Source organism: Conger conger, chromosome 1 (assembly GCF_963514075.1).
Source record: "Conger conger chromosome 1, fConCon1.1, whole genome shotgun sequence".
In the NCBI taxonomy this organism is placed as follows: Eukaryota; Metazoa; Chordata; class Actinopteri; order Anguilliformes; family Congridae; genus Conger; species Conger conger.
The window spans coordinates 35,005,739-35,018,779 of NC_083760.1; the positions used below are offsets into that span (position 1 = coordinate 35,005,739).

Genomic DNA, 13,041 nt, shown 5'->3' on the forward strand with positions numbered 1-13,041 from the left:
AAGACTATGAAAGTCCTGTGGTCTGAACTGAAGTGGGGGTATATCAATAATTCTGAAAAGTCCCTCCAAATGTGTTCTCTAACCTTCTCACATATTATAGGAAATGACTTGTGGCTGTCATCTTTGCCAGTGGTGTTTGCACAAAGTACTATATTAATCCAGGGGTGTTTGCACGAAGTATTAAACCAGGGGTGCCAATTGTGTAAATACACTTTATGTGTAATTAATCTAGAATATATGAAAGTTTCACTTTTTGAATGAAATGAACTTTTCCACAATATTCAAATTTTTTAGATGTACATACTTTTGTGTGTTTAACCATGCGCAGGCCACAGCCGTTGCACAGCTGCATGTTCCCACAGTGACAATAAAGACATTTGACTAAGTGACTTATTCAATAACATGAAAATACTGCTCAAAACAGAAGGGGAGCCCCCTGTAGTAGAGCCTTCAAAATGTGTGAGCTATGTCTTCCTGGTGAAATGGTAAACCAAGGTTTGACAGTGTCCTGGCAATATTCTGAATGTGGTCCTCAGAACCTACCACCTAGTCAATACCATATCCTCCAGAGTTGAGGAGGGGTTTATTGTATATGCATGAGGGGTGAGTGCTACCTTCTACCTGCTTGTTTTTCACGGTTGAGAGGCAGGATCTACCTGCTTAATGAACTTGCTCCAATGCAGGTTTTCAGGGCATGAGAGCAATGGGGCTTACCTGCTCGATGCCCGGTTTGTCAGGGTTGAGAAGGGGGCGGGTTTCCACATGCTCGGGGATAAGCCTGCAGCCCAGTCGTGGCATGTCCTCCCAGTGCTTCAGTGCAGCAAGGGCCAGGTGCTCCTCCGTCTGCTTCTTCAGACCTGTAGAACACACCCTTGGACTGGTTATTGTGACTCTCAGCCCTGGGAAAACCTCTCCCGTGCCCAGCAGCACAACTTAGTACACTGTACTCACTGAGGCCCCTCTGATCCTATGCCTAATCGAAACACAAGCAATCCGTTGGCACGGTTCATAACCCTACGCTCAAATTAAGTAAACACAATCAGCTAGCCCAGCTACCATGAAATCCTTTTAAAAAATATTGGGTTAGATCGTCATTTGGTTGTGAGAATGATATATGCATTTCACAAAAGACAACAATAAGACACAGCACAATAATATCCTGTCTGTACTTGAAAGAAATGCTTATTCTCTTGATTCCCCAAAAATGGAAATGAAATTCATAATAAATTACAATTAAAGATAAACTATAAAATCTATTGAGAAGGAAATGCCCTAGCAGGATGAGATAAACTAAGTTCAAAGCAAGCTCAGGATGGTTCCTGCCATCATACAAGACATGGCATCAGTGAGGGAACAGTGAAAAGTAAAAAGTGAAAAGTGACCAATGGTGAGGACTCGCAGGTAACTTCTGACTACCCAGCTCAACATAAAATATTTCTAATACTATTAATTATTAAACCCAATGTATCAATGTATTGAGAGACACATGAAATAAAATGTATTCCCTTTAATTTCCCCAATTTATATCAGTGGTAGTAACAAAGTGAATCAATGCATCATAATAAGGAGCTTGAAAGAGTAATTGCATAATCATTCCAGGTTCATATCCTGTTTGGGTGACTGGTTAATCTTTTTTTTTACACAGGTTTACAGTATACGTCTCAGGTTCTATTGTAATTAGCATTAAGGAAGACAGATAACAAATGGTATTATTAGTCTGCCCTAAGGCTTTGCACCAGGAATGTAAGAGCCAGGATAATGGATTGCCTTCCCACCATTCTCGTCTTCAATCTCGGTGGGTCCCAGGTAGACGCGATTTGCAACCTTTACCCGTCCACCAGGGCCGTAGTGTGGTCCATCTATCTTTGCTTCTTTGCACAGCCTGCTCAGGATCTGAGTGGGCTTCATGGGGTCCCTCCACACATTATAGCCATGTCTTAAGGGACAAAAAAGTGCACTCCAGTCAAAACAAAGCCAGGAACAATTCAGTACAGCAATACCCATCTTCCAGCATAACGATAGATGCAGTTTCAACAATGCACTGCTGAGGAAACATAAGAATGGTTTTCCAACTCTCAAAACAAATACAGTGCCATGAAAAAGTACTTGCCCCCTTCCTGATTTTCTCTATTATTGCATACTTGTCACTCAGATGGCTCTTTCTTAATAGTCTCAGTGCATATTCTAAAGCACAGAAAGCAAGTCTATTTAGCTCTTGGACAGACACAGTTTTGCTAGTTTCACGGCAGATAGTTCAAGCGCAAAGTAAGACACAAGGTTCAAAAGGGCTAGACTTAGTGGCTTCATTAATTAATAGTGCATAACATGCATCTATTTCCTTTAAAGCCAACTGCTTTTGTCCCTTGACAGACTATGAGGCAGATTTAGCTAGACGCTAAAGGCCCACATGCATCAGCCTTCTCTTTCTGGTTCTAGTATCTAAAACACCCAGCAGTGACATAGGTTTTTTGAAAACCCTGCCCCCTCTGCTCTCTGTGTTAACATTTATCAAGTTCATTCCATATTTATGCATTACATTAAAATGGTGACATTTCAATTAATCCCATTTTTTAATCGTAGTCAAAAGGGAAAAAAATGTCATGCACAGTGAATCCCCGGGACTGTATTTGAAAAACATTGTAATGCATTAAGGTGATTTAAATGTCCAAATAAAAGCAATATTCACTTGACAAAGCTTTTGACTTTATTCAATCAAATAAACTATTCCATCTGCTTACCTGCTGAAAATTCCAGCTAAAAACTGGTCAACCTGGTTTAAGTTTTGTTTGACACTTTTAGCTGCACCAGCCCTTCACCAGCTATATAATCAACTTCTATATGCCAGCAGCCATACCACCATATACCCTGCTCCTGCTGAATGGTTGACGCTAAGCAGGTGTGGGCATGGTTAGGACTCACTAAATTGAGGCTGGGAGTAAAATGTGATGCAGTGATGCATTTCTGTGATAATGTAGTACGTCTGAAAAGTCATCATTTTTTGCTAAGTGATGGTAAACAGATATTAAATGTAGTATGTGATTTCAGATGTGGCCTGTGCAAGCAGGATTTAAACAGCCTAGATAATTTGTGATGTCATTACCATCATCACCAGTGACCCCTACTGGTCAGTGAAGCTTTCTCAAGCCGACCATGAACCGTGTTCCTGTGACTCATGTCAGTGCAAGTGGTGTGAAGAAAGTTGACATGTCTTGGAGAAGAGCATGTGCTTATCTGTGCTCTCCTGTAGTGAGAAATGCTGAAACTATCAGTACAGCTGGTGAATATAATTGGGAAATATAAGGTAGAGAAAATGTATTAAAAAACACTTGATTGATCCAAACCAGCGGCTGATAACTGAGAAGCTCAGGGTCATAAAGCCTCACTGGAGTACAAAAATTGTTTGCTAGTCTTGCTCTCCTATCTCTGAGGGTGCCTCACATGGCATAGCTTGCTGAGATGCCACAGGTAGGCCTGTGCTTGCTGTAGAAGCGATTCTCCAGGTCGATCTTAGTCTCCCCAATGAGGTCATCAGTCCCCACTAAATCCCAGTCATAGATTGACACCGTCAGCAGGGACTCCATGGGGAATGTGGCTTCCACATCAAAAGACCTGAAAGGAAAATATTAAATGATTTGTGATATTTGCACTTTTCTGAGATTATATTTTTGTCTTGTTTTTAATTAAGACATTGTTAAAAATGTCTGGGAAAAACATTTTTTTTATACCATTTGGAAAATACCATAGTGTAAACCAGGGCTGCCCAACCAGGATCCTGGAGATCTACCATCCTGTAGGTATTCACTCCGACCTTAACAAAGCACACCTCATTCAACAGCTAGCGATCTTGTTGAGCTGCTAATTAGAAGAAACAGGTGTGAATAATTACAGGTGAAATGAAAACCTACAGGATAGTAGATCTCCAGGTGTAAACTATTGTTCAAATGCCATATCTGAATTATTCAGGACTCAGGAGAACAATAACTACTAATGGCATCTTTGAGCGGTCAACGTGTTATGAAAGAAAATGTTGCTTCCCACCTTTCTCTTTATCTGTATATGATTTTAAGAGGTCACAATATTTTATAGAGTAAATTATTGTTTTGAATACTCCATTTAAAATATGTTGTGACATATTATAATATGATATACCTATATATGAAATTTACTTAAAAAACTGGAGGGAACCCTTGTTGTAGCCCAATCAAATTTGAAAGAGTTTTCCTCTGGCATTATCGACTTGAGATAATAAAATCTCAAACACAGATTCTGTGCCTCAACTCACTTTCCGAAGATAGGGTTCAGCTGTTTGGAGATGTAGTTTTCTTTGTCTCTGATTTCGGATTTTCCCAGCTTGATAGCAATGTAAGGATCAGCCTTTCCATTGATGTCTGCAGGGTGCAGATCAGTAGCCTACAAAATCATGAAAACATGATGATATGAGCTTATTTCCACATAGTTTGGGATCTGGGTTGGGGGGTTTGGGGAGGGATCTGTTCACACTTTTTAACTTGCCTTATTACGAATATTTAGATGAGCTTATAATGTGTTACATTTAGGCTACTCCATTATACACTCAGTGAGCACTTTATTTGGTATTTATTAGACTTCCTTTTTAGACTCATTGGTCTGCTTCTTTTGCTGCTGTAGTCTATCCACTTAGAGGGTTTATGTGTTGTGTGTTCAGAGATGCTCTTCTGCATACCACTGTTTTAATGTGTGGTTAATTGTATTACTGTCACCTTCCTGTAAGCTTTGAGCAGTCTGGCCCTTCTCCTCAGACCTTTCTCATTAACAATGCATTTTTGCCCGCAGAACTGCTGCTCACTGGATGTTTTTTGTTTTTTGTTCAGGTCCACCTAATAAATTGCTCACTGGGTGTATGTTCTCCAGCAGATATTGGTAGAATCTGTACTTTTCATTGTATCCTCTGTAGCTGATACAGTGCAACCCATAAGTATTTGGACAGTGATTCCTTTTTGTTGTTTTGCCTCTGTATCCAGCACATTGGATTTGAAATGAAACTATAAGTGTATCTCAACCTGGACAACAGCAAGAAAAAAAAATGTGTCACTGGCTGTATAGTGCAAATACTACAGACAGTAGTATACTCTTAAATTAAATTTTCATACATTTTCCAGTTAAACCTGATACGTATATCCAAAAAGAAATCATAAAAAAAAAAAAAAACTATAAACTCACAAGTGTTTTATATTCACTGTCAGGTGCGTAGCAGACACAAGGGATGCAGTGCACACTTCTCCCCCACTTTCATAGAAATGTAAATGTTATATCCTCCGCACTTTTTAAGTAATAGAAAAGACTGGCTATAGGGAGTGGTGGGAGTTTTCCCGGTGGACCGCTGACATTTGAGCCGGTGCAACGCAAATTCAGTGAAACGGAACTGTAACTATAATAAAACTATTCTTGTATTTATACCTAAGTTATCAAAATAACTGCGATGCTCACCTATGGAATTATAAAGCCTTAAAATAGAACACTGTAAAAATGGATGAGGGTAAAGGGGTAATTAAATACTCAAAAGGCACCAGAAATGTAATCGCTGTTTTTCAAAAATGTTATTCCGGGGAGGGGTGGGGGGCAAGCCCCCAAACCCCCCTAACACTGAAGGGTCCGCCTCACTTGCCAAACCACTCCTACGTCCTTGTGCACTTTTGATTAACTGCTCAAACTTTGTGTCTCCAAAAATGATCAAATATGGCTAATTGTTTTTCTTTTCTATTTTTCTACTTTCCATTTACAAAAGGAACATCATGGTTTATTCACAGAGAATTTTTTACAAATTATTACTTCTTGAGGTATTAGACAGTTATAGTAAATGGAGCTGGAGGATAAAAAACTAAATCATCAAAAAAATAACAATGAAGTGGTTTGGTTCACATTGATTACATATACATATATATTCTGGTTAGCGGCAGGTATCAGTGAGAAGCAATGTTCCCACATAAACCAGACAATTTAACAGAACCAGATTTGTAAATATACATACCCTGACGACATAGACGCGGACAAGGATGTTGATGGGGTCATTATGAGGAATACTCTGGAACATTCCCATGGTAGGGTCGTAGCCAGGCTCTCTGGTGATGTCATCAGCAAGCGGCACTTTGTACATACATAATGAGCCCTACACCAGACAGAAGGGGGTTACCCGCCAGGGTGAATTCATGCAAATATACCATAATTGCATAAACTTTGCATCTCTGCAACATAATTATGTTTCTGCAACATAAAATGTCTGTCTCCTATGTCTTCATTAATACAGATATAATTTGAATCTATTTGGTACAGGAGTTAACATCTGTAGGTTTAAATTTTAAAAAGTGAAAACAAAAAGACAAATGTTTGTGCTTCTTCATCTCTGATATACAGTAGTTTGAGCCCTATCTGTAGAAATGACCCTGCTCTCCTCTATTACTTTGAATCTGCCGATGAGTCTGTCCTCATCGGCCACGTTTTGGTCATCATCATCTCCGCTCTTCCCTCTGTACAGGTTGAAGGTGTGGAGCCAGTCCTCAAAGTTGGCAAACTCATTCTCCAGCTCTTTGTTGTAGACCTATCATATAATTAGCGTAAATACATTTTCACTCCCCATCTCAAAATAATATATTGGTAAGAATAATGGATAGATTTATTCATAGATTTATTTATATAATAATACAGTGGGAAAGGGTTATGTTCACTGAAAGTTTTAAAGTTTTTATTACAATAAAATAATTGCGGCATGAAAAGGTCAAGAGTGTGTAAATTGTAGCAAAACATTTTGTAAGAACAAACTTTTAAATGCTTCCAGTATCATATGTATACACAGCAAAGTTATCTCCAAAAACAGAAATAACTGATCTTGGGCTAACAGCAATTGCAGCGTTGGCAATATAATGGTTCCATGCACTAGTCACCTGTAACTCATGGATTTTCTGCTTCCGTCGCTCTGGCCCCTCAGCCCCTTGCCCCTTGTTCTTGCCCCCTTTAGCCTTTGGCTTTCCTTTCTCCTTCCCTTTGGAGCCTTTTATAGGAGAGTCATCAGGTTTGATCTCTGAATGAGGGTGCGGAAGTGGTGGGCAGAGAGATGGATGGGGAGGAGGGGGATGGGGAGTAGGGCGAACAGGGGGGAAGGAGGGGGAACAGGGGGTGGAGGAGGGTTTAGGGGTGGGGGTTTAAGGTGAGGACGGGAAGCGCCCGAGACATGAATTTTCCATGAAAGTTGTTCCTCCAATTCAGGCTAATGCAAGAGAAACCAGCCTCAGTGATTAAGAGGAGTCTGACTACCTGCCAAATCTCCTTACAATATTTATCTTATTAGCCTTTCACCTGTTCACCTGTTCACTCTTCACCTGTCGGGTGGCCTGTAGCGTAGTGGTTAAGATACATGACTGGGTCTGCAAGGTAGGTGGTTTGATCCCTGGTGTAGCCACAATAAGATCTGCACAGCCGTTGGGCCCTTGAGCAAGGCCCTTAACCCTGTATTGCTCCAGCGGAGGATTGTCTCCTGCTTAGTCTAATCAACTGTACATCACTCTGGATAAGAGCATCTGCCAAATGCCATTCATGTAATTAATGTAATATAATGTTCATTTTCTGATTTAAAAGTCACTACAAATGATTGTAGGAGACAATTTTAGAACTCTGTGTAAAGTGTGTGTATATAATAGTTTTGTGTTTCATTTGGCACTCTCCCATTGGGAGATCTGCCGGGTAGTGGCAATTTTGCATTTATTTTTTGGTTTTACTTCTTGTTTGAGTGTGAGCACTCTTATCCATAGCAGTCTGAAGTACTTGCAGGTTTTGCTTTCTGTAGAGAAATCAAACTGAATTCAATTAAAGTGATAAATGTGGGAGTAAACTGGATAAAACTGCAAATTGTAAACTGGGATAAATGTGATTTTTGGACAACTTTCATGGCTGCACAAGCAAATGCTGTGCAAGATGGGAGAGAGGGTATCATTAAGTACTGAGTGGGCAAACATTCATGTCTTGAATATGTGTGGTTCTTTTGGCTGGTTTTATAATCTGACGCTCAACTGAAATCGTAGGATGTTCATGAAAGTTCTAACGTCGCCCGACATTGACTATGGTTGTTGTTTAATTTAAGAAATATTTATTTCATGAAGTATACTGTAACCCGAATGTCAGTGCGAGCTTTGAAGAGCATCAAAGAGTATAAACCAGCCATTACAGATGAAGGGATGGGTCAACGGAAAGGAAGAATGCTGGGTTCTTGTCCACGCAGGTATGGAAAATCACAAAAGCATTCAAACAATTCATTGGTCACTACGCCACACCAGCAGGGTTGACAAAGTCAGCTTATGTCATGTTTTTCTATATTAGGAGCAGCTCATGAATCCAGACCATAAAAAATAAAATTCAAGTTCCAAGGTGAGGACAAAGCAAGCAAATATACCGTTACACACGTGCGTACATGCGAGCGCGCACACACAGTCGGGCCATTATTTTACCATGTTGTTGTCTGTAGAAAACACTGTAGCTATGTAGTTACATGGTGAGGATCCAACTGGCCAGACTTTAAAACGTTCTTGATATTATTCAGTGATCTTTTCAATGATTATACACATTCTTCCACAACCCAATATTAATTTGCATTTCTCGTCTTAAAAGTATTAGCAAATGTGTCCATACAGCACTCATTAAGGGAATTATTGTTGGATATTTGAAAAGGCCCATATTTGACCATGTTTCCTGGTTCCAAAGACTGTGGGCCACAAGACCCACACACAGCCAGTGACCTTCCTGTGATACTACACTGCGCACCAATTGTGAAATCATATCTGTAGAGTTACCTCCAACTTCAGCCGTGATGTCCATGTCTTCTTTGTCCTCAGCTTCTGCGAGAAGAGCTTCCTGGGCCTTGAGTTGCTGGAAGATCACACTCAGTTATATCAATGCTGTTGTAAACACGATTCCTTTATTTTCATTTTAATGTGAAGTTAAATACATTTATTTATAATCCAAAACGACAACAATAAGACATGATTAGTGCAACCTGCTCGAAAGAATAACCAGCATATTTTTTTCTTCCTAGCAGTAGAGTCATAACAATTACAGGTCTGGTTTATTGAATTATCAGTTCTCAATGCTGTGCTACATTTAAACACTGTTTAACAGAAATAAAATGGATAGTAAAGTATATTTTTCAAAAATAATTTATTAATTTAATGTTTTAACTAAAAACTCAATTGAACTGAAACATATATGTGTGCATGAAAAACTGCCGGGATTTGTAGCTGCAATATCAGGAAGAGTGCTACACTTTTTTTGTTGAAGTAGAAATCGCTAGCTACATGGTTTGAAGTCATTTTGGAAACAAATCCCCCAACTGATGCTACTGCTAGCTAGCCGGATGATGGCGATGAGGTGGTTTAAACGGCCAAATAGAATGAAAGCAAGGGGGTGGAGGAGGGTCCAGTATTGTTCTTTTTTTTCAGCCAAATAAACCTGTGCAAAACTGTAGTAGTTGTGCTTTAGATGCTGTTCAGAACATTGTAAATAGGGTTCATGCTGTGACACATTGCTTATTTTAACCTGTGGGATTACATGGGTAACTTAATGGCTCATCTTCTATGCCAATATATTTATCTTAAATACACAAAACAGATGATTTATCATTAAACATAATTTATATCAACAAAGTGATTGCTGTTCTCTTTCATAGCCCATTGGAATCAAGACAAGAGGTCTGAGATGAAAGTGCCCCAGAAACACTTACCTCCATCATTGTTTCAATGGAGGCAAAGTACTTGGACCACCAATCCAGCATGCTTTCGTCGAGCTCCTCCTCCTCTATCTCCCCCTCTCCCTTCTTTCGCTTTTTCTTCTTCCCCTTTTCATCCTCATTCTGTGATGAAGGACAATATACACTCAGTGAGCAATTTATTCAGTATTTATTACTTATTTTTTAAGTAATTTCTGTTTTTGCCTGCAGAAACTACTACTGTTTACTAGGTTTTTTGCACCATTCTCAAAATAATGTTTTGCGTGAAAATCCAAGGGAATCAGCAGTTTCTGAAATATTCAGAAACTGAATATTTAGGGGCGACATGGCTCAGGCAGTAAGAGCAGTCGGCAGTCGGAGGGTTGCCGGTTCGATCCCCTGCCTGGGCTGTGTCGAAGTGTCCCTGAGCAAGACACCTAACCCCCAAATGCTCCTGACGAGCTGGTCGGCGCCTTGCATGGCAGCCAATCGCCGTTGGTGTGTAAGTGTGTGTATGAATGGGTGAATGAGAAGCATTAATTGTACAGCGCTTTGGATAAATGTGCTATATAAATGCCAACCATTATTCAAACCACCCTGTCTGGCACCAACAATTATTCCATGGTCAAAGTCACTGAGATCACATTTCTTCCCCATTCTGACAATTGGTCTGGAAAACAGCTGAACCTCTTGACCACATTTGCATGCTTTTATACATTTAGTTGCTGCCGCATGATTGGCTGATTACATTTTTGCATTAACAAGCTGGTGTACAAGTCTACCAAATAAAGTGCTCAGTGAGTGTATAACATTGACATTGACAGATGAAGTGTAACCTCAGCAACATCTCAATTTATTTCTGCAAAAACATAGTTTGGGAAGTTTCACAGGAACAGGAAATTGAACAATACTCCATCATGACTGAAAAGTTACATTGGTTTTATATGTTTTATATTTATTGAAGATAAATAGTAATTAAGGGGTGTATGTTGAAGTTAAAGTCCATGGGTGTTCTTCTGAAGAATTTTCCAACAGCTACTGTCAGACAAATAACTTTGCACTGCACACACCAATTATCAGCTATTTGAATTGACATCCTCAGAACTTACCATATCCAGCTTGACAACAGCATCAGAAGTCTAAAGGAGAAGATTGCACAAAATAAGATCACATTTAATATCAAATCAAAAAAACAAGAACAAGACAGGATGCATGCAAATCAGACAATGACAATGTACAAAATGCTGAAGAGTCTTACAGAGTCCAGCTTCACCACAGTCTCTACTTTCTTCACATGTTGCTCTGGTTCCGTGTTGATGACTATTTCCTCTGAGGGAAGACAGAGAAAATACCATTAGTTTAAGCCATATACATTACTGTTTGTCACTCTAGTTCAGTACAGTCTGAATTCCTGCTGTGCTATAGCTGAAGGCTATCCAGTGTATTATACAGTAGTGTACAAAAATGTGGGCACCCCTGGTCGAAAAGCCAGGGCACCACTGGTCAAAAGTGTACATCTAAGTGAACAGAAGTGAACCTGACCTCTAAATAGTACAGCGTTAGACATGACACATTTCTTCAAAATTTAAAGCAAGATTACTTTTTATTTTAAGGTTTTACAGTTTCAAAATCTCACAGTGGAAGTAGGAAGTTTGAAACATTGAGAGTTTTTGTAGCCTTCTCCTTCATGGTGGAAATAAACCATCTTCATTCTGAAATATTTGGACAACTGTTTAGAGGAACCCATTGTTGTTAACACCAGACAGAACAGCCATTGCAGTTGGACACTTTAGAAGGTGTGGAGTTATACTCACCTGACTCATTGAAGCCCTAAAGAGTAAATCGCCTGCGTCTGGGCCTTAGGAAAATCATCTTTTTAAAAAGTGGCAAAGAATTATCCAAAAGGGTTCCCAAACTTTTGCTCAGGGCTCTTTTCCTTTTTTTTAATAAACCATAAAAAATGAAAATAAAAAGCAATCTTGTTTCATGTGCAGAAAGGTCTCATATTTAACTACCATTTAGAGTTCAGGTTTGCTTTCGATCACATACAGATTCATTGTAATGCACATTTAAATCAGGGGTGCCAGTTTGCACCCCACTGAATAGTTAATGTTTGTGCGTGTGTTTGTGTGCACGTACGTGTGTGTATTAATTTTCTTCTTCATAAACAGGACTTTTTTTAAGTTATGTTGCTCGTAAGGGAATAGCTTGCTGAACCTGAGGCAGACAAGTTGTTGGCGCTCTTGTCGACAGGCCTGTAGATGAACTTGCGAAGGGTGGTGACAGCATGTGAGCCAACCAGTGTGTATCGACCAAAGGCCCTGCAGTCCACCACCCGGATGTTGAGTGGAGGGTGAAGCAGCTCATTTTCAGGGAGGTCCTTGGAAAACAAAGCAGTGTAGTTTTTAAGGATCCTGATTTACTTTGTGTTTCGGGTACATGGGCCACCATTAGACTTAATGCATGGAATGGTGCAATAACTTACCAAATGACACCAAGACAAAAGATGTTGCATTTAGCCATACAGTATATTTTTATATTTAATCATATATGATCAAAACATAAATATGAATTACCATCGCAGGCAAAGCTAATGCTAGATAAAGCTACTCTCTTCTGTCATCAATTTTACAAGCACTGTTTCAGCCTGGAATGTCATTTGGGATCCTGCCATCAGGGCATGATGTTAGCAGATACTCACCACCTCAAACCACTTTACCAGGGTGCTGAAATTAGGGTTTTTCTTATAGTTCTGGATGAGGGCGGACTGGACCCCTTTTCCGGCACATTCAATGTCCACACGGGGCCGATCCACTTGGGCCAGGTTAACCCGCTTTAGGTCCCTCAGACCCCAAAACAGCACCTGCATCACAGCATGTCACCGTTAGAAATGTTCCCGGGGGACTTCCGGTTGGGTACAATGGAGTAGACACGCGTTTAGTCTTGCTCCTGCAATATTTATTCGTTTAACCCTTCTAAACCCCGTAATTTTGCTTGGATGTACCATCAAGTGGATGCTATTGTTATTTTGAGCAACATATAACTGAAATATGGCAGCCAAATCAACAAAACAAAATAAAAAAGAATATGCCGTTAAATCAGACCATCTTGGAGAAGCTAGCAACAAACTCAACATGGCGACCATAGCTAGCCTCTTAGAAGAACATAGAAAGGCCCTCTCAGCAGACTTAAGGGCGACCATCTCGACACTCGAAGCTAAGCTGGACCGAATTCAAACTACAGTAATGGACAATGTTCAGAAGATTGCTTTGCTCGAGTCCAACGCCAACCTACAGGATGAGCGTTTCCTGGCT

The 13,041-nt window shown here is 39.9% G+C and overlaps 1 protein-coding gene across 1 annotated transcript in view; it reads right to left on the reverse strand.

The window, feature by feature from the left end:
• Positions 1-13,041, reverse strand: part of LOC133126188 (otoferlin-like) — a 49,662-nt gene that overhangs the window by 12,996 nt on the left and 23,625 nt on the right. Inside the window, exons 23-35 of the mRNA XM_061238136.1 lie at positions 12,429-12,590; positions 11,945-12,107; positions 10,986-11,056; positions 10,837-10,866; positions 9,743-9,871; positions 8,817-8,892; positions 6,918-7,054; positions 6,437-6,574; positions 6,008-6,145; positions 4,283-4,410; positions 3,439-3,609; positions 1,776-1,936; positions 715-857 (exon numbers count right to left, since the gene is read on the reverse strand). Coding sequence (XP_061094120.1) covers positions 715-857; positions 1,776-1,936; positions 3,439-3,609; positions 4,283-4,410; positions 6,008-6,145; positions 6,437-6,574; positions 6,918-7,054; positions 8,817-8,892; positions 9,743-9,871; positions 10,837-10,866; positions 10,986-11,056; positions 11,945-12,107; positions 12,429-12,590 — 1,647 coding nt within the window. The remainder of the gene's footprint in view (positions 1-714; positions 858-1,775; positions 1,937-3,438; positions 3,610-4,282; positions 4,411-6,007; positions 6,146-6,436; positions 6,575-6,917; positions 7,055-8,816; positions 8,893-9,742; positions 9,872-10,836; positions 10,867-10,985; positions 11,057-11,944; positions 12,108-12,428; positions 12,591-13,041) is intronic.